The sequence below is a fragment of the Numenius arquata genome, chromosome 13 (assembly GCF_964106895.1).
Source record: "Numenius arquata chromosome 13, bNumArq3.hap1.1, whole genome shotgun sequence".
Taxonomy (NCBI): Eukaryota; Metazoa; Chordata; class Aves; order Charadriiformes; family Scolopacidae; genus Numenius; species Numenius arquata.
The window spans coordinates 9301197-9326096 of record NC_133588.1 but is presented as its reverse complement, the minus strand read 5'-3'; the positions used below and the strand labels follow the sequence as shown (position 1 = coordinate 9326096).

General features: G+C 38.6%; 1 protein-coding gene across 1 annotated transcript in view; it reads left to right on the top strand.

Annotated features, from left to right (window-relative positions):
* The first annotated feature begins 2769 nt into the window (after window positions 1-2769).
* The window catches only part of LOC141471424 (neural-cadherin-like), a 68559-nt gene continuing 46428 nt past the window's right edge, over window positions 2770-24900 (top strand). The window contains exons 1-4 of the mRNA XM_074157957.1: window positions 2770-3793; window positions 20174-20371; window positions 21251-21476; window positions 24302-24506. Coding sequence (XP_074014058.1) covers window positions 2770-3793; window positions 20174-20371; window positions 21251-21476; window positions 24302-24506 — 1653 coding nt within the window. The remainder of the gene's footprint in view (window positions 3794-20173; window positions 20372-21250; window positions 21477-24301; window positions 24507-24900) is intronic.

Here is a 24900-nt window from a genome sequence, read left to right as displayed (position 1 = left end):
CCGGACTTGTGGAGATGGGCAGAAGTCAGAAAGATCTTGACTGTACAAGTATCCAGGGCACCAATTTAGATTCCCTCTAATTTGCAGAGTTAGTAATAGGATTAGAGTCTCAAGTATTTGTCTACGATTACCATAGTACAGAGAACTATAAAAATCAACAACCTTTAATTTTTTAACAAACACCACTATAAAGTCTCTATTTTCCTAAAAAAAAAAACCCTTGTGCAATGTCTTGAGTTTTCTGTCTACATGCTGATTAAAATAATGTAGGTTGAATTCTGCACTTGAAACAGTGGATGAGGCTCATCTTGAAAGTCAGTTAGAACCACATTTGTGTCTAAATTAATTAAAATGTCTGTTGAATTTTTGATGCAGAAATGAAAGACCTTTCAAAATGTAGTTCTGTTCCTGGTGTATTTTCACAGGTTTTTACAGAGAGAAATCCTAGTGGATATAGAAAATAGAACTCACTGAAGTGATCCCACACAATGGTTTGTTCAAATACTAGCTGTGGATTCTCTACAGTATCCTACTGGTTAGGGAACTGTTTTATTTTGAAGCCATATAAATCTTTGTGACCAAGTTCTTGGTCTTGGTTCTTCCCACCCCAATCTGTATTGCCCTTTGTTCTGTATACAATCCATAGACCTCACAAATGATCTTTTTTTGAAGATCAAAAAAAAAAAAAAGAATGCCACTAGAGCACTGAAGATAACATCCCATATAGGAGGGTGCTTTTATGCAGAGATTTCAAGGCCAATTTAACTCTGTGAGGAAAACTTCACCTAAGAATTCACATTATGGCAACTTTTTACATCAGTACAACCATAATGGTTTCAATTTTTTAAAGAAGGTATAGTCATTATTATTATTGCTAATTATAGAAGATTCAATTTTGTTAGGGAAATGGATGAAAGATTGACCCGTTTATTATTTTGTCCTAGTCAAGATATCCATACCTGCATTGGAATTCAGATACAGCAACTTACACCACAGGTTATATGCCAAAGTAGAATTGAAAATGCTTGAAATGTCAGGCACATTTGAGGCATGGGAGAAGCAATTCCTGTTAAGTGCTCTAGATTAATTCTTTCATTTTTTTTCAGGTATGTGATTCTGCCTTTCTGATGGGCTACCAGAGCTTTATCAGTAGCACTGTTCTACTTCAGATGGCATTTCCTCAGCCTTTCCCCCCTCTTCTGTGCTTCAGTGTTTGTTGGGGATCAATGGTTTATTTTTGGAAGTTCTTTTGCTGTTCCATTCTGTGGGTGAACAGAAGAGTAATCCTGCCCCGGGCCCCAAAGAAATGTGTCAGTCTGAAATTGCTACTGACTGTTGGTGTGAGTGTACAGCTCACAGCAGGAGGTGCACACTACTCCACAGCTGACGATAGCGTACTGCTTGATTGAAAGAGGGCACGCTATGAGTCATAAATGGAGGTAATATATTAATGTATGATGCTGATGATTTGTATCTCCTTAATTACTTTGAGGATGAACTGGAGATCACTCTTGTGGTAATAGTAGAGCATTTGGATTTTTCATTCTGAGTTTTATATAGTCTTCCTACTTGATCCTGGACTCCCATTTCCCTATAAAGGCAACCAGTTTCTCTAAAAGGATATCAGGAAGGTACAATATTGTTTTTATGAAGTTTTTCACAGTCTTGGGTGGGAAGTACAAGGCAACTGCATTGTCTGTTTTATAAGAAAAGTAACCATTATTCAGTCTCATAAAATTCAAGTTGTGTCTAATACAGGATATCGTATTTTTTTGCTTTTCTTTAATCTCAGAATGATTCTTAAGATTAAACAAGTGATTTATGGACTACATAAATATAGCTAACACCAGTTTTATATTGTGTTTGAATTTATTCTTGAAAGCACAATTCTGTTTTGAAGAACTGCTTGATGTAGTAACTTTTTCTGCAACATACCCGATTTATGTAGTCAGTTAACTTTAATGGTGAAATTGAGTTTTATGGGGTTTTTAGTTTTACTCACTTATGCCAAAAATCTAACACAGTTAAATAAATGTTGGATTCTATTTCTTTCTGTTTGTTACCAGAAACATTCTCTAGTTAAGCTACATTTAATCTAAAAAACTTGTTTTGTTTTACCTTTACAAATCGGGAGGCATTAGGGAGCTGATTAACTGTCACTCAAGATGTAACTCCAGGCCAGTGACACTGCTCAAGTACAGGCTGGGGGCAGAACTGGGATTTTTATAATATGTAGCTATCCAGAATGAACAAGAAGGTATTTTCAGCAGGCACCCGAGTGCTGGGAGAGCCTCACGTCCGGCGCATGTGACAGACGGCAGGACATCACCTGTGCACAGATGCCCGGGGTGAGTGGAGACAACACTTGGCCGCTGGGGAAGGTGGGGGGCTTGAGGGAGGTAAAGGAGGTTATTATACCAGAAGGATGATGTGGGCTAAGGGGCAGTTAACCCAGCAGAGACATCCTAAATCAGATGCACGGCACAGGTTATGGTGCATGAAGTTGGGACGCGCGTACCGCTGTCTCCAGGAGAAACCCGGCTGGAGGCGGTGATTGCCCCGACCCCGCCGCAGGTCCCGGCCCCGGCCCTGCCCCGCGGGGGGGGGGGCGCGGACGGCGCGGTGATTGGCCGGCCGAGCGCCGCGGGCGCGGACGACGAGCCCCCCGGCCCCGGCCCCGCCCGCCCGCCCACTCGCCGCGGTACTGCGGGGAGCGGCGGGGGCAGCTCCGCGCAGCCCGCCCGAGAGCCGCCGCCGCTGGCAGCCGTCATGGGCTCCCGTGGAGCCCGGTGCGTCGCCGGCTGCCTGCTGCTCTGCTGGGCTCTGGCCGCCGCCCGCGCCGCCCCGCGGAGGAAACCCTCGTTCGGCGGCCACGTCGCGGAGAACCGTCCGGCGGGCACGCGTGTGCGCGGGTTGAGCATCCCCCTGACGCGGCTGGGGCCCGAGCCCTGGTGCGCCAAGGTGCAGGGGCGCCGCTGGCACCTGCAGCTGCTGGGCGAGGACCACTCGCACTTCCAGGTGTCCCTGCACGCCCGCACCGCCCGCGTCTGGCTGCGTACCAGCCGCCCGCTGGACCGGGAGGCGCGGGCGCTCTACTCCTTCCGCCTGGGCTTGTGCTGCAAGCACTGCCGGCCCCGCGGCCCCACGGCCGCCGAGCTAGCCGCCCTCACCGTCCGCGTCCTGGACGATAACGACAACGCGCCGCGCTTCGTGGGGGGGCCGCGCCCCGGCGTCACGCAGCTCCGGGTGGAGGAGACGCTGGCGCTCAAGTCCCAGGTGTGGCAGGCGCAGGCCGAGGACGCGGACGCGGGCGCCAACGCGGAGCTGCGCTACTTCGCCCTCCCGCGCAGCGCCCACTTCTTCGTGGTGCCGCGCAGCGGGCGCGTGGTGCTGGTGCGCTCCCTGCTCCACCTGCGCGCCCCCATCCCGCTGCGGCTCTACGCGCGGGACCGCGGGCGGCCGGCTTTGCTCAGCGACCCCCTGGAGCTGGAGGTGCTGCCGCAGCCCAAGCGGCTGCCGCCGCCCCGCACCGCCGCCCGCCGCCGCCGGGCCCTGCTGCCGCCCGCCGCGCCTCTGGCTCTCTCTCTGCCCGAGGACGCCCGCCCGGGCAGCCGCCTGGCGACGCTGGCCCCGGGGCGCTTCGCCTCCGCCTGGTTCGAGCTGGTGTCGCCGCCCGTCGAGGAGTCGCCCGTGCGGGTAGAGCGGGAGAGCGGCGAGGTGAGGCTGGTCGCCGCGCTGGACAGGGAGGCGGTGGCCGTCTGGGAGATCGTCGTCCGCGTTCAGGAGCGCCGAGGTAGGTGCGGACGTGAGGACGTGGGCTGCCCGCGGTTGCAGCTGCAAAATAAAGTTACGTCTTAGACAGTAGTGGTCTTGTCCTGTCAGTAAGTTAGAGGATGCTTTGCCTTCCAAGGAGTAAAAAGTCCCCAAGTGATAACAAGCACATAAGGATGGCTTAGCGTCAGGTGTCATGTGCTGTTATATTCTAGATAGTTTTAATCTTTTAAATCTATAAGTTGTTAATATTAAAACACTGTAAGTGACAAGAAGCATTAAATAGCTGTACAGTCCATACTCACTGTATGATGTAAAATGCTTGGAGCAGTAAGGTGGTTATCAGGATTTAACTATCTCACCTGTCAAAATTCTTAGTCATTAATGAGCAGCATGGAAAATATGTAGTGTAACCAGAGTGTTACTTATGTTATATATGCATTGAGACAATGCATGTTAGATATACCACGCTTCTTACACACAAGTGTTTTCTATTAAAATGCTTCCCACAGCTCTGATCCTGTTAAGTGCTTGACTTGAAGCATGCAGCTGAAGTCACTGAGTTTTGAGTTGTTATTAAAGTCAAGCTTGTTTGACTCAGAAGTACAATGTAATTTTTTGCAAGATCGGTGCCTTTATGTGGCTGCTCTGTTTTTAAAAAATCTGAGGAGTCCAAAGTGCACCATTAAAACGGCGTGTTTACGGTTTAAATTGTTATCATTCACAGGATATTACTCAAGTTAAAGAGAGTAGCTTGTTTCATTTATCTATGGCTGATTAAATCTATTACTTTTAAAAATTATTTTTAAATTTTGAATTGTCCTCTTGGTTAATATTTTTCACCTATGAAAATACAGATTAGTTTAAACCTGTTTTTAATTCACCAGAGGGTGGCTATCTGTGTCCATTCACCATGTCTCTTGTTATTTTCATGTTACTTTTGATTGTAACAGTATTCTGAAGATTGTCTAGAATGTGAGTATTCTGGAGAAAATTGTACCAGCAGAAATGGTTGGTTTGATTTCATCTCGGAAAGGTTTAGAAACGGTTTTGTATTATGTGATATCTAGTGCTTGGGAGAACTATTAACTTCTCAGCAGTGCAACTACTCAGAGTAACTTGTTAGGCACGGAGCAGCGCAGGCGGGAGAGATGAAAAGCTTCCCACACTATTCCTTCCCTCATCTTGCCTATTTTCTGACTCAGGGCCAGCCCGAAGGAGCGAGGCAGTTTATTCCTTGGTGTCTGTTAAATCCCTGAGGATGCCTGCAGGGATTCTAATTAGTGCTGACAGTTTCAATGACATGGATACTTCCCCCCAGTGAAGCAGGCTAGATCACCAGTTCATTTCACTTGGGTCCTTAGGAACAACTCTCAGATCTTTCTCATGTTCCCTCTTGGTTTTTGTCATGCCTATCGCTGTAGCATATTGTTGTCAGTCACTTGGACTGGCTTTGCGCTGTGTTCCGTCTTGAGCTTTGGCTGCTAACCAGGAGGTTGATAGACAATTTCCAAAACACAAATGCTTTCTGTGTCCTATCTTTGCTACTCAGTCTTGAGCAAGCCTACATGCCGAAGGGGATGTCATTATGCAGGAGCAGTGACAAAATCTATCGGGTCAATCTGAGTATGCTTCCGGGATGTTCATGCATTCTGTCATGTAGCTCAAGTTTCAGCCCTTTGTTGGTGTCACAGCTCCCTCTGTCAGGATCAAGAAGATGTTGTTAGAAAATTATTAGCTAACCTTGCCCCCGGTTACTGCTAGTCTCACCTTTGTGATGGTTTTTACTCTTATCTAGTCTAATACAGAAGTCTGACATTGCCTGGAACAAAGCTTGTGACTCTGTCATGCCAGAGATTTCTTTTCCAAAGCAGTGCTTGCTAACCCAGTTAGAAAAAAGATAAACCAACTTTAACTTATTTTCAGGGATTTTTTTCACCATCTTGGTTCTACTAAATAGCTTGGAGTGTTTTCCACTAGCCTGATACATTACTGCTAGTAGTATGAAGTAGTAAGATAATAACCTCTACAAAATATGTAGAACAAGATTCTGATTCTCAGAGAGTACGTAGATAGCAATTAATTGTGGACAGTACAAATGGCATACTTCAGATGCCAGTGATTCTAAGTTTCTTTGTTTAAAGGAGCCTAAATTAAAAAATACACCTTTATTAGTACTAGTTTTTTTCACCAGGAAAAGGTTAAAGGTAATAATGACTTGACACCTTTAAAAGTTTTTTAAGTTGCAGAATGCTTACATTCTCATTTTATAGGAGTTAAAATACATAGGTATTTGAAACATACTTGAAAGTTACGTCTCTTTTCTTACTTGCAATCCAAGCTTCAGTAATGTGAGAAAAGACAGCCAAAAGGGTGGGGTAGGAGAGGGAGAAAGGTGGCTAGCAGAACTAGATATTTCAATTAGTCTGAAATAAGGAAGATATAGAAGATTAAAAAAGCGCCAGGAAAAAAAACGCCCAGTATTTACAGAAATGAGCTCTCAGGGTGAATTAAAGCGTGGAGATGGTTGCACTGAATTTTGTTGTGAATAGAAGTGTAAGTTCAGGTTCTTTCTCCAGTTTGTTTGCTTCGCTTTTAGTGTTTGTGCTGGCTAATTTTACACGGTACATCTCCAGAAATATTCTGGCAGCTATGGTTCTCTGGTATCAGAGCTTATGGTATCAGGTGTTGATTTATGTTCAAGTGGTATAAAGCTATGTTAATTCCTTTAATGTATTTTTCATTTTCTACCCCCCTAATTCTTGCTGCCTGGTAGCTGAGAATTGAAAATTAACCAATAATTATTTTTGGCATTAGTCACTTCCTCAACCCAGGCAATGATGTCAAGGGTAAGAAGATTTTTAGATGCTTTAGCATAGAAAGTGTACCCTCTTTGTCCTTTATTTTTTCCGTGTAGTTTATTATAATTAATTTGTAATGTGCACTTCATTATCTAAATAGTAAATAATGCTTAAAAACATTGTGGCACAAGTCCTGATAGATCTCTAGGAAGAAAAACTCGTTTGGTTTGGTTTGTTTTCCTGATGGAGGATTCTCAAAATAGTAGGAAGAAGGCTGGTATATGGTAAGAAGGCAACATTCAGCAGTGTTTCTTCCTAGTTTACACGACAACTCTCATGCTTTAGTTCATAAATGGGACTGTGTAGGAGATGTTCTGTTTCTGAATTAATTTTTATTCAGAGGAGCATAAAGGATATGTAACAGGCTGCATGTTTGTTTATTTTTTCTCTTGAGCTAGAATAGAATTTTAGATATTGTTCTGTTTGTTTTCTCTCAATTCTGTCCTGGATAATCAGGATGGCAGTGTGTCCAGGGCGGGTTTCATTGAAGTAAATACTCTTCCAGGCGCAGCCAGACCTTTAGCATCTCAATATCGAGATAATCTTCCACATGGTCATAGAAGAAGCAGAAGGGTTTTCTCTCTCCAAGTCACGTCTTGTCGAGGGAATGATATAACCTAGCTCATTCCACTTGGGATGGGAAGTAACTTCCAATGTAACAGATTCACTCCTCACTATGTGGAGTATTTTGTAGTAGAACTGTATAGTGTGGCCATAGGCTTGGCACCGGTACATGTTTTCTTGCGCCAGGGGTAACTTTGAGGGGCATTTGCAGAATGAACAACTCTTTGGCACACAGGGTTGGGTTTTTCGGCAAAGCTGCAGTTGAGCTCTAAGATTTATTATGGTGATCATAAAATCATAGAACAGTTTGGGTTGGAAGGGACCTTTGAAGGTCATCTAGTCCAACTCCCCAGCATTGAGCAGAGACATCTTCAAGTAGATCAGGTTGCTCAGACCCCTGTTCAACCTGACCTTGAATCTTTCCAGGGATGAGGCATCTACCACCTCTCTGGGTAATCTGTTCCAGTGTTTCACCACCCTTATTGTAAAAAATTTCTTCCTTATATAGTCTAAATCTATCCTGTTTTAGTTTAAAACCATTACCCCTTGTCCTATCGCAACAGGCCCCGCTAAAAAGTTTGTCTCCATCTTTCTTATAACTCCCTCTGAGTACAGAAAGGCCATAACAAGGTCTTCCTGAACCCTTTTCTTCTCCCTAGCTCTCTCAGACTGTCCTCATTTATTGTGCAGCTACATTTTTGTAGCTATGTAGTTACTTTCTGATAGGACATATTTTGGTTATAAATTTCTTTTTTTTTTTTTTTTTTTTTATGTAGGTGCCAAAAAGATTTCCGTAATTCCTTTGGTATTCTTTGAAATAATAAATAGTTATTTGATGTATTTTAGTGTTACAGTAAAGTTACCTGCAATCTGTAGAGGAAATAGTACATTACTAGTTCTGTTTATTCACTGTGTATCTCTTTTTGTGGTCATTTGATATTTTGTAGACTTAGTTTTAACATAGTTGATATGTTTTCTGGAGAGAGTAGTTACTGGAAAGCAGCAACAGGAAATTCTGGATCTATAGTGCAAAGTACATTTTTTATGGTATGGGTTCTGCTGTACTTGTGGAGGAGTAATAAATAATTCCCGGCCCTGGACAAGAGAGGAGATACTATCTTGTTTTGTAGTTCAACTTCAGGAGAGTTCGTTGCATGAATTGTTAGAAGGAAGGTTTAAAAATAGGCAGAAGTCAGGTTTAAGACATAGAGATCACAGATCAATCAAGCCTGATAGATTTCATAGATTGGTAGGACGCTACCTTTCAGGTTAGGCCTGACCTGTCCAACACGATTGTCGGGTCTTGAAGTGCAGTAGCAGGTCTTGCAGCTCCCTGCGTTTGGCTGCCCATGTTCAAGGCCAGCTCCAACACCATGCAGCTGCCTAAGCTTGGATCAGACAGTTAGTTGTCACAAGCTTTCTCTGTGGCCTTTCATAATTTACAAAAATGTTGGCCAAAAGGAAAAAAAAAACAAAACAAACCTCACAAACCCCACAACCCCAAACCAAAGAGAAACATCAGGAAAACACTTGTACAAGAAGTTCAGCAACAAGATGCTAAACAGGATTCCAAAATTTCAGGGCTTAACTTCATGAGAATATTTTTTGGTACATGGTCCTTGATGAGCAAATTCCTCTAGTGACTTTACTGGTCACTCAGCCCTGGACTATATTCTTCAGTTAACCTTGCCTGAGGAAGTGATGATCATGCTCACGTTTTCTGTAGCATTTCAGATTTGATACCATTTAATTTATTGGGACACGATTTATTCTTCACAAAAGCATACTATTTTAAGTTTTTACCCAGTAACAGAAGGTAAAATTTCTTAGACTGTCATATACATTAATATTTTAACATAGAGCTAGCATTTAATTTGAGAAGGAGCCATTATTATCCCATTAATGCTTGGGGGAAGTGCATGGAAGATCCCGTCTCTCTAATCCTCTGTTTTCTCAAGCTCCTTTGACCTTACTTCATCCATGGGCATTAGCTTTGTAATCCCCCGTCGTTCATTTTTTCTTATTGCAGGATTTACTAAGGGTGATGTTTGACATGTCTTTCAAACAGTTACCAGCAGTCGCTTATTATTTTAAGTGTATTTGTCATGTTTAAATCGACATATAGAGTGGAGATACCGATTTTAGTGATACATATATTTTAAACCTTGAAGGTCTTCATGCTTGGAGACCAAGGATCATCTGTCTTAATTTTATCTGAGGCCTTAGTTCCTTACTAGCTGTGTATTGATTCTGTGGGGAACATGCTTCAGAATTAAGTAGCTTCTGGTTTATGTTTTGTCTTTTACAGTTCTTATTGCCTCTTTTATGAATTGTAACCCTGTTAACAGTTACATATCAAACTGGGCTTAAGTTGAAATCATCATCATCTATTATCCAGCAGATGTGTTTCGTTAAACTCCAGTGGGTTTCATTCTATTAAGTCAAAAGAAAACCTGCATTCTGTGTGCATTCTGGACAACTATAGGTGTTTACAGGTTTGGAATGTTACTGATTTGTGGTAGAAAGGAATGTCTGGGGAAGATTTAGAGCACTATGTTGATGTTTATTCAGTCTGAATGTTTTGATACTATATGCTGTACACTCCAAGCAGTCAGAATAAAAATAACTTTGTGAGATTACTGGGATTTGAATACCAAAGCTGTTTAGATCTTCTGGCTGTTTATCATCTCAAACATTCAGATTCTGCAAAAGAAACTTTTTTTTTTTTTTTAAGATCTAACTAAATTTCGGCACAAATTTGTTAATTTGAGTGAATAGTAAGTTATAGAACATATGGATAGGGTCTTTCTCAAAGGTGGTTTGTAACATCTCCAACTGGACATTGATTCTCTGACTGACATGGCAATTATGTTACACTTTATTTGATTCTGAAACAGTTTTATTTCAGTTTTTCCTAACCCCTCTTTTTTTTTTTTTTTTTTTCAGTTAGAAGTGTAGTGTCCAACTTTGTAGATAGAATTTCTTTAAACTTTCTTGATATGTTTGAGTTTAGGTTTCAGAATAAAAGAGAGAGACTGAGATTTAGCCCACAGTAAATTTTCCTTTGACTTCAAAGTGCTTTGATGCAAACTGGGGATAAATTCAGTATTTTGAAGAGTTTCCTTTTGATTCATTTAATAATATACTGTTTTTAATAATATACAATGTTTCAGATATAAACTCCACTTTTGATTTTTCTTTTTCTGATAAAAGAGCTCATAATTTCTTAAATAGGAAATTTGATTACCTTAGATGATTGATCTTAGGTGTATAAACATTTTTTACTTCTTTAAATGGGAATTACATATAAAGTCAGTATTAAGGAAGTTCCAGTTTTGGGATAAGGACAGTTGGGGGCGATAGAGCAAAGAGTGTTGAAATTGATAAGGAGGGTTTTGTCTATATATCAGCTTACTCCTCAACACAGTTTTTAGTGGAAACTGAGATTCGTCAGTCTTTCTTCTCTGCTGCAAAAAACTGTGAAGGCTCACAGCCTGGTGTCCTTTCTCCCTGTAATAACAGTGCACTTGGCAGATACCAGTTTATTGCTTTTTCCTAGCCCTAACAACCAGAGTTCTGTGTGGTACGAGTAGGCTTTAGTTTACTGATGAAGCATATAAATGTTGATACGTGATGTGCCATGGTCAGATTTCTCTTTTTTATTTTCTTTTTTTCTGGAAAATTAAAATTAATAATGAATTCCTGTCTTTCACGTGTTTAGGTTTGCAGTCCATATGACGTTAGTTCAAAAGACTTTCTATGCATAATGATACAAGGAAGAATAACAGGCTGTTTTGGTGAGGCTACTGATTGTGGTGGATTATTTTAAATTTTTTTCCTGCACATGATGGGCTACAGAGAAATGAATCAGATTTTCCCCAAGAAATTCTAAGGAAAATTTCAAGAGAACTTTCCATCCTATGGTGGTATGGTAGCTGTTACCTCTTTAGCTCTCTCCTGATGGTAATGCTTTTTGGAAATCAGTAAAAATTTATTAAGATGGATGTTTTGTTATTTAATGATGTCTGCTGTGATTATTAATTTGTAGTAATTTATTTCACATCTGGGCATACTTAGTCTGCCACTCTCAGCAGATGGATACCACACTGGGAAGTCTCTGATAACGTGGTTATCACTTTACTGTCTTTTAACTGGTAATTTATTTTAAGATCCACTGCCACCATCATTTAGCTCCTCTGATGCTTTCTTTATTTTTTTACTTTTGTTTTCTGGTTTGCTTTAACTTCTATTTTAAAAGCCATATGAGTGTAAGGAACAGAGACATGACAGACTGTCATTATTCTATCTGCAAAAAAGATAAGGCATATTAGGAGGGAATGTAGGCTGTCCACAGCTTGAGCCCATCAAAGTTATCTCTTTAGAAGGTTTATGTTTTATGAATGAGCAAACTACTGTACTTAAAAGTAACCCATCATATACTTCATGAATTTTCAGATATGACAGTAGAGAAATGTTTGTGCATAATTGTTCTATTTTTTGAAGGATATATGTTAGGACTGGGTACAATAACCAGTAGTTTTTATCTCATGTTATAGTATGAAAATGGGAACAGAGATTTCTCCTGATTACAGCAAAAGGCTTAGGATGTTAAGATTTTTTTTTTTTCTGGAAACGCATCTTCCCAAACTTTAAGTCAGTAGATATTTTACATTAAAACCATATTCTAGAGTGAGGTCAGTATGATATTTGCAAAGCCTCCTCAAAACAACCATGTCCTCTCAAACAAACCCAAAATATGTTACTTGCAGTATCCCAAACAAATAACAAAACGCTGAGTTTTCAAAAAATGTTTGACTATTTAAGGTAGAAGTCTTAGAAGTTGGAGAATCTTAAAAGAACAAAAAAATACTAACTTGAATACTTAATTTGCTGACAGACATAGACCAGAATGTAATAGCCACATTGACCTAAAGGCTTGCAAGATGTTTAACACTCTCCTAATCTCTTTTCAAAAATAAACTGAAATGACCTGAAAATGCCAGGAGCAACATAGCTTCTCACCCATTATTGTTTAATCATAGTAATATAATACCTCTTCCCTCAGTACATTCGGGGAATGGGTAATATTTGTCCACAATTGTAGAGACATGTTCAGTCAAGTACATATTCTATATTGTCAGATTTTTTAAATCAGAATGTCTGGCATTGTCAGTTTTATCAATTATACTGATGCAGAGAAGCCAAAAATTTTAGCGAAAACAAGAATTTTATTTTCAACTCTCGTCTCATAGAACTATCCATTGGATTTTTAAAAGAAAAGACAGTCCTATAATTCTAATGAAATCAGAAGTCTGAGAATACGTCAGATTTCACAGATTGACAGCATCTTTTACAATTTGACATGGTGAAAAGAGATGTGTTTAGAGGCAACTCCAACCTTTGGTATTTGAAATTGCAATCGAGCCATTTCAGCATGCATGATTTTCAAGGCTTGGTTTAGCCAGTGTAACATTCAAAAGTTATTGTTAACTGAATGATTAAATATTAAAGTCCTTTCCTCCTTCCTGCCGCCCTTGGTGTAACAATATAGGTAGGCGGTGGAATATTTTTTTTCCTGCTGTATGAAATGACAGGATTTATTAGTTTGCAGTATCTGTGTGCAATCCATTGAATCTTTAGAACCCAACTTCGATACCAGGCTGGAGGAGCTACTTCAAGTTGCTTTGTGTTAAAACCCTTTCCTAGAAAATTAATGGTGAACACCACAAAAGATTTTTTTCAGATGGCTCTACTGAATCCAGGTTTATAAAGAACTGGTGAAGAACCTAAAGAAGAAAGGAACCATTATCTGATCAAGATATTTGGTTGCTTCTTTTAATTTTAAGTATGTTCTTCAGTTTTGACAAGTCTTTAACTTGGAGTCCCTTAGAGGTTCATGATTTTAAGAGGGCTTTCTGTTCCTTCTAAATACTAAATCCCTCTATATGTCTTTAATAATTTTTCACATCAAATTTATTATTTTACAAGCTTGTGACGCCCTTTTTAATTTATGAGAAATTTTTCTAAGCTATTTGAACAAAGTATGTAACCCAATCTTCATAGTATATGAGTATTAAGGTTTTTCCCTTTTTTTTTTTTTTTAATAAGAACAGTTTATTTTATTATACAAATGTGGTTGTATCTCATCAAAGGATCAAATTTCTAACTTTAAATAGTTAATTGAAAATGTTGTATTTTCTCCTATATATTTAACTCTGCCTTTATTAAAGCTTTCAATCTTAACAACTGTGCTTAATGAGGCACTGTCTGCCTTTTGATCATGGAGATTTGGAAAAAGGAATGTAGCGAGGAGGCTGACAGCAGACACTGTCCTTGATCTGCATTGCTGTTTTCTGAAAGGCATTTGAATAACAGATTTTCGTGCTTTTTCTTGGAGAAGTGACTTCCTTTCAAAAAAGTGAATTTTGTCTTAAACTAGGAAGATTTTAGATATTGCACAAATCCTATCTGTATTATGGCTTGGACCTTGTGAACTTGAAGGAATGTTGTTAGATATACAGTAATTCTGATTTAGTAAAATCAGTTTCCTCAGCTAAGGTGGCCTATGTTTTTTACATCTGTTGAAAGGTTAAATAGGTGTAGTGCTAAAATTAGACTAATGTAAAATGATGAAAGTCACCTAAGGACATTATGTAGGTAGACTCTGACATTCTTTGAAATACTTTTGCTATAGAAACTAACAGCTGGATTATGTTGATGTGTAATTCTTACGCAGAGTATATTGGTAGAGAACAGATTTCCTTAGCTGTATGGATAGAAGTTAGCCTACAGGCAGACCTAAAGAAAGGTATTTTAGAGACTCTCTAATTTTTTTTTTCTTTCAGTTACTTTTGTTGCTTTCAAAGAGAATTTTTGCTATGGTTAAATTTCCTAGCAAGTCACTTAATATTTTGCTTATGTATTATTTTTTTTAAAGATTAAAAGTTGCAAGTCATGGAATATCATATATTTTCTGTGAGCAGAAACTCGAGCCACCTAGTTTATTACGTTTCCTAATGTAGTTGGAATTCAGAGTAAGACAGTATAACAAATCTTTCTGTTTATCAGCTTTCAATCACAGATAGGCATGAAAAATAAGCAATTATAGATGGATACCTGTGATGGGGTTTCAGCAGTGGATTATGAAGATTGATTTTGGTGATAGGGAATAAACTTCAGATTTTGTCAGTAATATTAAGTTAAAAGGAAGCAATTCCAACTGGAGGGAGTATCAGAGGAAAAGCAGACTTTAGGATGAGCTGCCCTAAGAAGGATTTTTGATGATACATGAATTGACTCTAATAGGGAATTAAGCAGCTAAAGTAGGAAAAACCTCTGGTCTAGAGTTTACAATATTAGTTTTAATTTTTTATGTAAATTGAAGAGAGAGCTGTAGAAGGGGCTTAGTTTTGATATTCCAAAGGGCAAATAAGTGGTGTTTGCAAATATATGAGAAAAGCAATCTGCTCACAGAACTGTTTTTATTAGTTTCCATAGTGAAGAAAAATAAGGAAAGAGGAAAAAATACTTTCTGATCAAATAAAAAGATGATTTTATCCTTTTGAATATGAAGTACTGTTTTCTGTATGACTTTTAAAAATACTAATTTTTACTATAAGGTGTTCCAGTGTTATGTTACTGTCATGTTTATGTGCAGCAAGAGCCATTTTGAGTTTTATCTCTTCTTGCTCAGTATCTGTGGGAAAGCAATTTAAATTTTTCTATTGTCTAAAGCCAGGGAAGAAAGTCTGTCAAATGCTAAATCTGCATGTGTGCCAATAATGTAATGAGCGGAACTATTCTTTTAGTAGGATTTTTTTTGAATGGATGACATTGCGTAAGATATCTACAGTGTGCCTGGCTTGAAAGTCAAGTATCTAGTGTTTAATATTGAGGAAATTCTTACTGGCAGTGAGTTACAAAACAATCTGAAAATTCTTTTAGGGATAATTAAGCCTATGTCAGATTCCTGATTTAGGATCTCAGCAGTGGGTTGACTTGCACTGCTGAATAGAGTTGCAGGTATCTCCACTTGTTGTCAGGGCCTGGTATTCAGAACAGATAATATAAGTAGAACCTGTCTGTGTGTTTATAGGACTTAACCCAAATCCACAAAGGATTACCAGTTTTAAGCTGTTTCTGCTAAGATTTTGAGTGGAATTGTAACATGTTATTTCTCCCATAATATAGCTATGTAACTGCACATGTACTACTTATATACTACTAATAAACTACTATTAACCATAATATACAAATGCAGAGACATAATAATGCACTACTACTATTAATGTACTGATGTACATGTCTAATTAATATATCTGCAATATACATATGGGGTTGTTTTGATGAAAGAAGGCATTAAGACACCTTAACAATCAAGAGATGGATGTTTCTAAAATTTCCTTCCTTCTACTGTCTTGAAGAACAAATCATCTATGTAAATAGGGGAGGAAATGAATTTTATATACATCATTAAAGATTAGTTAAAGTTCTGGTTTAAGCTCTTTTCTGTAGGAAAACAACTATTCTGTAGTAAAGAAGCCACGTCAATTACAAAATATAAGAGACTGCATTTTGTAAAACATATGCAATAGTAATTAAAATAAATGAAAAACTTTAAAATATTTGCTGTAGTCCTTGGAATGTGGAGTTACACTTTAAAAAAATCACGTTCATGAACATATACTTTGAAATTCTTAATGTGTTGTCCTGCTAGACATACATATATTACACATTATTGTCCATGTCAGTCTCTTCATCACACTCATTGTCCTCTGGCAAGTTCTTGTCTGATCATGCTTCATTGGTCACCCTGATGTTGTTTCTACAAGTTGTCAGGTCACATTTGTAGGTCTCTGTGCAGAGAAGTACAGTCCTGTTTGGTGTTTCTGTTATAGTTTTTGCTTTGATATATGGTAGGCAGTCAGGGGAAAACTTACTTACAGTCATTTTCCTCCAGACTGCTTTTATCTGAAAGTGAAATCATGATGATTTATTTAGTATTTTTGCTTGTGAATCAGATTGCCTATGTTTAATGGAAGAAGATAACATACCAATAAGATCTGTAAGGTCATATGCAGTGGATATGTATACTGGTCAAGAGAGGCACTTATGCCTGTTTCTTCGGTTATGTGCATTGTAGTTCCTGCTGACTATCCTAACAAAATTCTTAAGAGTATTCAGATGTTTCAGAGGTAACCAACATACTGCTGAATGCTTTGATCTTGCCAAGATGTCAAATGACATTAAGGTCTCTTAACTATTAAAACACAAGTACCTGGAGGAACATGCCCAGGTCCTTTTAGTTTTTGATTAATAAAGATTACAAGGGCATGTGAGGATTAATCTCAGTCCTGATGTTTTCCCCAGTTTCCTTAGAAGAGGTATTTCTCAGAACTGACAGTCACTAAGAGACAAGAGCAGAATTTGTGTCCAGGTTTATTACTACTTGTTCAATAAAAATAATTTATTCTTCAACTACAACTTATTTTTTGATAGAGGAATACATGCACGTTAAGAACTTCAGCAGAACTTGAAACAGAATGAGTTCACGGGTTCATTAGGATATTGATTTCCAGACTCCAGAGAGACAAAAGTCAGTAACCTTTCCACTCCTGTCAGGGTTTCTGAGGTGGCATTCAAATCCTCAATAGATCTTGCTATTCTAGAGGCAGATTTTCAAAGGTACTTAACTTGGCTTCTAATTTAGTGCTTGCTATTTTAAACCTGCAGTACACCCAGGCAAACTAAGCTAATAGTGGGTATTTACAAACTTGTGACAGGTTCCACAAGACCTATTTGTTCTTTTGAGAAGAGACAGGCAGTTTTGACACTAATGTCTCCCTTTTGCACTTACTCCTTTGGACAACCTTTTAATTAAAATCTTTGGAGTGTTCAAATAGACACTGATCTCATTTGGCACTTCTCATTTAGAACTTACCTGGCTGTGGGTTGCTGTGGTGTATCTCAACATCAGACTCAGATCTAACAGGTTCCCTCCTCTGCAGTGTTTTGGACTGCTGCCCTGGGACTTTTGGAACGCACATTCTGAGATGAAACATGTCTCTTTGAAACACATCTGGTTTTATTTAAAATGGTAATGGGAAATAATATCTATGCTGCTGCATTTTACCTCATGATTTTTGGATGTTTTTCTGATGCTCCTGGTTTCTTTTGCTAAACAGAGGAGAAAGCATGCAGCAGCTTTCCCAGAGTCTGTCTAAACATGGAAGGGAATTGTGCCTGGGTAACTACAAGAACAGCACAAGAGCAGTGTGGGCTACAGTAGTCTCACCTCAATGTCAGTCTTTTTTTGTAATGAGTTAGTTTTGCAATTCGAGTTTATCTTTGGAAACTTTGGCTTCATATGCAATGTTATAAAGAACATTCAACTGGTGTAAGCATCCTTACACCAGGCCTCCCAATGCTGCTGACTGCAGAAGTACGATACATAACACACACACAATTCACGTCGGAGTCAAGAAGACTTTGCAAGTCTTAGATGTAGATGGTAACTGAGAACTTTTCCATGAAAATGTAAACATGCGTGTTGTATGTATCCATGTTCTATGATAGTGCAAGGCATGTTTAACGTTCTTTTTCAGGAAACTGATCGCTTCTGTGATTTACTGTTTGATAAATCAGGAGTTTGGTTTTGCTGTAGCCACTGTTTTTTTCATATGTGCTATCTTAAGCTAATGGTATATTCCCTGGAACATTAGATTCTGAGTACAAGATACAATTACAAAGAAATTAATTTGGATTTAAGAAGTTACTGTCAATATACTTTCTGTTGCTCTTTAGAGATAGAAAACAAACAATGTACTCAGTTCTAAAATTCAGATGAATTAATACAGTTTTACAAGTTTAACTAAAAAGAACTGTGATTATCTTGGGTGAATGATGATTTTTCTATTAGGAGAATTTTTGAGATAAGAACAGAAAGTACTGAAAGGTCATGATGGATTAAGTCTCAAGAATCTAAGCTAAGAAATTTACATTTGACTTTGTTAATCACACCACCAAGGAATTTTCTTTACAACAATCCACTTACTGGTTGTTTATAGATTGCAGATTATGATACAGTGTACTAAATATGCCACTTGCCGTCAGACAGAGGTTTGTAATTATGAAAAGCCGAAGCTTGCAAGAAACTGATGTGAAAGGTATATTAGTGCGGCTGTGGGAGCGAAGGGATAATCTTAGTAAATTCACGTATCAGACAAAAGTAACATATTTTAGTTGGAACATGGATGTTTTTTGAAAAGGGATGTACTGCTTCCATTAAGGAAGTGGAGAGGGAGAGAGAGTACAGCTGTTCAGCCTATGTGGCACACCTTCCCGGGAGAATATTTCTCCTTAGCAAGATAACACTGTTTGCAAGATTAGACATTTTGGCAACTCTTTCTAAGTTCTTTGTATTATTAATTGGATTTAAATTAAAACTGATAATTTTAGGTGTTCCTCCTTGTATGTTGTTTCAGTTTCTGTAAAGCTGTTTTGAAAATAAATCTCTGTGCATGTAGATATGTTTTCATGTATGCATAAATAATAAATACACACTAAAATCAAGTATTAACACCAACAACTTTAAAAATTCTGGCTTTACATCCATTATTAAACTTGTGGATAAATTGTGTTGTAAATGTAGATAGCTGTTTTTATCTGGACCACATTCCCTTTCACTTCCCTAGGCTTGCTAGCTGGAGCATGGTGCGATGTCAATGCAGTTGTACTGCTTTTGGAGGCAGACTGGGTCTGCATACACCACTTTTCTGGAGCCAGAGGCATTAATTATGGACTGCAGGAACACTCGAATTGGCTTCTGTAGCAAAACTTCTTACAAGTTGAGTGCCAGTCCACTTGGAGCCAGGCTGGCCAAAAGGCCCAAGTTATACTTGTACTGTGCTTCCACCTGTTACTGATAAATGTTATCAGTTACCAAAAAAATAGACACTTTGTCACAGTATTGTGTTACCCCAGCTAAGTTGCTTCAAAATCTGAACTAGCTGTGTGTGGTGGAAGGAAGCATTTTTTCAGTTGAAAGTGTATATAAATTTACTAAGGAGAAAAAGGCTTTCTGTCTTCTGCATCATTTTGCTTCCTTTGAAATGTGAAGATTTTAATCCTTTGGTCCTCTGTTCAGAAACTTCACCCAGGATATTTTTCCGCTCTTTCCTCCTTTAATGGGGGAAGGACTTAACTCCATTAATGGCTTAACTCCATTCCTGAAGATTTTGGAGCAGTTTCTTCAGTCTGACATTTTTCCTTTCTGCCACCTTTTCAGCCATACCTGCCTGATATTTATTCCTTGTTCAGGAGCTCTACTGTCTTCACTGGTTGTTTTAATAGTAGCAGAGGTATAACAAATACTTTTTCCTCTGTTTTTAAGGATATTCTCTTGTCAAATTGTGGGGAATTGAGTCGTTCCATTCTGTGGTGTTCTGTTTTTGGCTTTTTGTTTGTTTGTTTGTTTTTAACAGCATTCAGTCTTTAATAGAAGTGAAGACCATATTAGGATTTTAGTGAACTTTCTAACTAGGAAAATCACTAGTTAGGGTAGATTGGCTAGAATTTTTTTGGGAACAAATATTTCATTTTCAAAATTCAGAGTTGCTGTAATTATTGCATAAACAAAATATTTCTTGATACTTTTTTCTTCAGCAAAAAAAAAATTTCAGAAAACGTATTTAAATTTTGAAAATTTAAGAGTTGATGATCTTTCCTAAAAAGAGATGTTAATAGAATGTAACATGGGTGACCTCGATCTTGCAGTTCAACAGTACTTGTGCTGATTATTTTTTCCCCCCATTGTGTATGGGTGCTTTTAATTGCAGAAGAGCCTTAAAACCCACTTTTTGTCTGATTATATGCCAACAATATTGCAAAAAATACACACTTAGGAATTGATACCTGTTTCTGTTACTCTGAGTGCCATTAAGTAGCTAAGTATTTCTTAATTTTTCTGTGACCATTAGGAAAAGATTGGTACTTGGTGCACTTGTCACTTACTGTGACAGACGTGAACGACAACGTACCTGAATGGGCCATGGAGCCCTTTCCGTTTTTGGCTGTGGTTTCCCCTGAAGCTCCGGGAGGTACTGAAGTATACAAGCTGTTTGCTGTGGATGCAGATGAAGGGATGCATGGAGCTGTAGAATATTTTCTCTTGGAAGGTAAATTTTAACCCTCTCATTCCCTGTATATTAGGCTTCATTATTGTGACTTTTTGTCCTTTAGCCTCAGTTTCTTTGGTGAAAGATCTTCCCTTCCTCCTGCAAAAAGTTCTTAAGCCTTCAGCTCTATGTGTGAGAAAAATCAATTTTTTATTGAGGGAATGGACAGATTTGCCAGATTTGAAGTGTGTTCTCCCTGCAAAGTTGGGTTCCTGCCCAGATTGTCCACTGGGGGATGATGGGGACTGGAGCAGTCAGTACTCTTCAGGGCTTTGGCATGTGGGTGGCAATGGCAGCAGTAGTCAGCACCTGTCTGCTGGACTGCCTGTTTATGAGAGGGCAGTATTGGAGCACAGTTTGTTGGGTGGAGAGGGTTAATATTCCTTTTCCCTTGTGGAAATGGTGCTTCTGGTTAATTTCTAAAAAATCTTTAAGGGTCTTGATTTTGCTTTAGCTTTGCAAAGCTAGTACAGACTCATTAATAATTTTCTTTGTGGGGCTCTTGAAAGAAACCTCAGTAATAGTTCAAAACTGTCTAAGCAGAAGGAGAGTAGCAATACTGCCTCAAAGGTGAATTTGTTCCTCTTGGGCAGAACTCTATTGGGGTATTTTCTGGTAAGGAATATTTAGGGTCAAACAACACCAAAGTATTAGAGGATAAAGAAGAGTGATAATTGTCTAGAGAAGTAGAATCCAACTTAGAAATGTAATCATGAATGTAATTACTGATGTCTAAGTTCTAAACAAACTTTTAAATTTTTGTGTCCGTGTTGATTCTAAGCCAAAACCAACACAGGAATTGATACCCTATTCTCATCTTAATTTTAATCAAGTAAAAATGTTATTTCTGACAGCAGTTTGTGGATCTGTTCTTTTTAGGTGGTGAAGACAGATTTGAAGTTGAGAAGGATACTGGCTGGATTAAAACAACAGGTTTGCCATTGGTGAGGGACAAGGAATATTTACTGACTGTACTAGCGGCAGATAAACTTGGAAGCAGAGGGTCTCCAGCCTCTGTTTCTGTAATTGCTGGATTTCGACAGCCACAGTTCACCAACATATCATACCTGGTTTATGTTCCTGAAAGTATGCCAGAAGGAAAATCGTAAGTAACAGTTAAAAAACACGCGGTGAGATTGTGTTTCTAGTTTAACTTCTGTTTAATCTCTCTAAAGCCTCAGTAGTGTTTGTGAATCATATATAGATACTGTGAGTAGCAATTTAGATATCTTAATAGAAATATCAAGATATACAGTTTGATGTATTTTTTAATCACCCTTTTGTACAGAAAAGCACTATTGAATAATTACTGTTTCTTGCTTTTAAAAAATGATATGGAAATTATTAGTAGACGTTGACTGTGTCTTAATTTTCAAACAAAATGCAGAATGCAAATTATAACTGTTACATCATGAAGAAAGATATCCTGGTACAAAAGAATATATTAATTTTATGTGTCAAATTTGGAGAAGTGTCTTCTCCATCAAGTGAAAATCAGAAAAAACAAGACTGTCTTTGCTGTCTTCGTCAGTCATGGTGACAAACTGAGCAAAAATGAAGATGCCACAAAACTTGACATTTTATTTTTCCATCCTTTGTCTAACCATGTGAATCTAAATATCACAGAAAATCTTAGTAACACAGATCCACCTGAGTACTCAGTTCTGTCTGCCCCAAACTGTTTTATTCTTATGGCAAACATTTCCTCTTTCAGTTGAATCGAGAATACTTTTGTCCAGTAAACATCTTCCTCGTGTGGTCATTCAACTGTTATTCATATTATATTGTCTGTGGTGTTGTATTTTACTGTACAACCTACAACATTATCTTTTACAGTGTCTAAAAAACCAAGATGAGTTAAGAAAAAAGAAAAGCAATTGCTAATAGTAGATAACAAGGTTTTTCTTTAAAACTGCAGTAAACTTAAATAGCACAGGCATAAAAGAAATGTAAGAACTGTGAAATAACTTCTCTTCTGAATGAACTTCTCTTCTGGAGAAGAGAAGGCTGAGGGGAGACCTTATCAATGCTTATAAGTATCTGAACGGTGGGTTGAAGGAGGAGGGAGCCGGACTCTTTTCAGTGGTTGCCAGTGAGAGGATGAGGGGCAACGGGCACAAGCTGGAACATAGGAGGTTCCACTCAAATATGAGAAGAAACTTCTTTACGGTGAGGGTGACGGAGCCCTGGAACAGGCTGCCCAGGGAGGTTGTGGAGTCCCCGTCTCTGGAGATTTTCAAGACCCGCCTGGACGCAGTCCTGAGTAACATGCTCTGACATGCTCTGGGCAATCCTGCTTCGGCAGGGGAGTTGGACTAGATGATCTTTACGGTCCCTTCCAACTCTAAAAAATTCAGTGAAATTCAGTGAAATGCTACAATACCTAACAGATACCTGCCATCTTGGGTGCAATAATGTTTAGGATAAAATATTATGAAATTCTTTATAACTGTTTTTGTCACTATTTAAAACTAGGTTTACACACCTAAGATGATAGTACATTAATCAATTTTTCAAATTACTTCATAATACCTAAAAGGAATGAAGTATTTAATGTGGTTATTATTATGTCAGAAGAGGTTTGAATATAAACAACGTGCCCAGTGAAAGTAATTTCCTGTTACGTATTGACCAGAGATAGTAATGAAAATCTGTGTAGAATCCTAAAGTTCCGATATTTAAATTGAACCAATTACACAGGTTTCAGGAAAAGAGGGTTGCTGTCATGTGCTGGATTTCTGGGTTTGGGGTTTCACAATTGCAGACTAATTTAAGACTGCAGCTGAGGAGAGGAGTGTTACAAAATCTTTGCCTTCCTTTGGTCTGCTACTAGTGCTAATATGCTAGCTGTGTTGCAAGCTGATCCGATGAAAAACAAAGCCAAAAAAAGAAAAAAAAAATCAGTTGAGTTGTTTAACATGCTCAGAGCATGGCCTTGTGATTTTTAGGGCTGATAGGAGAGGAGAGGTGGCGTGAACATGCAGCCGGGATAGGGAGTTAGAAGGAGGGCAAAATAATTCCTGTTGGCAGGATCATGGTCTTGGCACTGGCTGAAACTGACTGTGAGACTACATCATAGGAAATTACAGAAAAAGACTAAAGTGAGATAATGACCTACAGCAACCTTTTCCATTGTTTCAGTATTGCACCCGAGGGAAGTGAGAGGACAGCAGCATGGAAATAGAAAGGGGAAAAAAGGTGTTCAAACAAATAGTTTTGTCTTTTTCATTTGTAGTTGTCACCAGATCATACATGTTGGTGGGTTCTTCTGGGAGATGCAATTCTTTTTCTTAAGAAACCTGCATGATAAGATAATGGATGCTTGTGGAATTAGTACTCTATTTTAAACCCTTTCAATTTTTTTTTTTTTTATTTCTTCTTTTACTTCATACTACAAGTGTTTTTCCCACTTGAAGACTTTAAACACATTGGACTTCAGTGGAAAAACCTGTAACACGCATGCTGTTAGTGACTGGCTTTTATATTTTTGAAGTTACCTATTGAAACTTTAGGATGGTATGATTGCAGCAGCAAACTTAATGTGCTGTTATAAAAATGAATCTTTTGCTTCTTACCTTAACTTTTAGTTTCCTGCCTGAAAACTGTCACTGCCATAGAAGAAAGTTAGAGTAGGCAAATTCAGTTGCAGCCCAAATGAAATCCTCTGTTTCTGTGTTTTTAATCCTTATTGTGTTCTGCTTCCAAGAATCCCATCTTTATCTGCTTAGCATCAAGAGAATAGTACTACTGTATAACAAAATGTTTGAATTTGGTATTTGGGTATGGCTATCAGTGACTTCAGGGCATTTGCTCTGATCGGACCTACAGGATTGCACCAACATTTCTGATATGTATAATTTTTGTCACGTTTTTCAGTATGTTGTATTCTGTGCTTGAGGGTTGTTTTTTTTTTTTTTTTTTTTAATGCAGCTTTCTTACAGTCACTGCTGTATCATATCAAAAGAAATCCCTGAGCTACAGTTTGTTAATAAATCCTACTGGTCTATTCAGTATTGATCGGGCAACAGGGGATATCAGTTTAACTCGGAGTGTGGATTATGAGAGTGACCAACATCAGTATCTTCTTTCAGTCAAAGCAGAGGAAAATGAGGAACAGTTCAGTAGTGCAGCTGAGGTAGGTGTTCGCTTCTGGCAGTCTGTATATATTTCCACTTTCCTTCAGCCTTCCCAGACTTCTGTACAGATTCACTAGGGGCTCCCATTTCCCCAGTTCATGCTGTCTGTTCCACTGTCCATTTTAAAAGACTTTCTATCTGTGGGTAGATCTTGAGGGCTGGTTTAGGTACTCTTAGAGTTCACTGTTGCTGATGCTGAAAAGGCTGTTTCTGAGGGACCAATATGCCATTTCATCATAGATTCTAGGCCTCATCTGGGAAGATACAGAACAAATGTGGGGTTGTGTTTTATTCTAAACCTTTGTAAAGTATGATGTATATTTGAGATTATTCCAATTTAAAACAAAAACAGAACAGAGAATGATTTCTTTAGTACCAAGAACACAAAGTGAA